General features: G+C 41.5%; 1 protein-coding gene across 2 annotated transcripts in view; it reads right to left on the bottom strand.

Moving 5' to 3' along the window:
• Positions 1-1,275, bottom strand: part of VPS53 (VPS53, GARP complex subunit) — a 136,718-nt gene that overhangs the window by 124,523 nt on the left and 10,920 nt on the right. For both annotated transcript variants that reach the window (XM_018564118.1, XM_018564117.1), the window contains exon 4: positions 326-392. In XM_018564118.1, coding sequence (XP_018419620.1) covers positions 326-392 — 67 coding nt within the window. The remainder of the gene's footprint in view (positions 1-325; positions 393-1,275) is intronic.

Genomic DNA, 1,275 nt, shown 5'->3' on the forward strand with positions numbered 1-1,275 from the left:
AGTGTAATAAAAAAATGAGCGGGGGGGGGGGGTTTGGTCCTAGACACTCCCGAGCAGATAAACAAAAATTATTATTCCAACAGGAATAATCACCATTTCCCCCCAAAAGTGTCTGACTCCACCTGTAGACGAGGCATGGTTGCCTGATCTCGCTGTTTGGTTCCTTTATTGTTGAATAAAACACTATAGGTAGATGAGGTAGATTAAAGATTACAAGCATGAGATCTGATTTACTATTTACAATGTGATACAAAAAAAAAAGTATATCTACTGTTCATCCATCTTGCTAAGAGAAACAACTTGGCATGGAAACATTAGTATATACCTGTCTCCCATCTTGTCCAACATTTGTCTGGCCTCGTACCACACCTCTGATGCTGTCATCTAAACGCCTGGAGTGGGAAAACAAAAGAAAACATGAAACCATAAGTAACCTTTGCAGTATCAGCACTCCATTCAAATAAGATGGCAATAGGCATTGTTGGCACTCAAAGGACTTCCATAGGCGAACACGGGAGGGCAGTATAGTAGCTTTATTGCACTGACGTGCAATAAAAACATTTTGGTTCTTTAAAGCTCACCTTTCTTGATGAAACATCAATGCAATGAAGCTACTATCCTGTCCTCCTTGTTCACCTTTGGAAGCCTGTGTGTGATTGATAGATATATATAGAGATAGATATATATAGAGATAGATATATATATCCAGATCACCTCCCAGGTGCTGTGTAGTATCTGAACCCCCTGGTGGTGGGACAGAGTAGTGGGTTTGAAATATTTCCCACTACCCCGTTCCACCAGCAGGGGGCTCAGGTACTGCACAGCACCCAGGACACACAAAGCTTTCTCTCTACAGCACTCTTGTGGTATCGCACTCAGGAGGGTCTACAGCAACCCAACCCAACCTGTGTGCCGTCATCATCATCAACTCAACCCAACCTGTGGGTCTGAAATTGGAGGACAGCCCATCTGCTAAACATTCTGCCCACAACCCCATAAATTAATAAGAAGAGATAAGTCCCAGCTCATTATAAATATTGATGGCGGGAGGGATATTGAATCACCTGGTGCCAATCTTCATTAATCTGCCAATTATGCAAAATGGGAGGAGCACATCATGAATGGAACACATCAATGATGATTGTATGTACTAAGTCTTGATGTGTAAAGGGCTGACTGCTAAGTGTCTGAGTCACAGCTGATCCAAAGGAGGAAAAAATATTCTAAGTCCCACTTTTACTCACAATCAATTATCTTTTTTTATATATATATACT

The sequence above is a fragment of the Nanorana parkeri genome, unplaced genomic scaffold, assembly GCF_000935625.1.
Source record: "Nanorana parkeri isolate BGI_ZX_2015 unplaced genomic scaffold, ASM93562v1 scaffold726, whole genome shotgun sequence".
NCBI lineage: Eukaryota > Metazoa > Chordata > Amphibia > Anura > Dicroglossidae > Nanorana > Nanorana parkeri.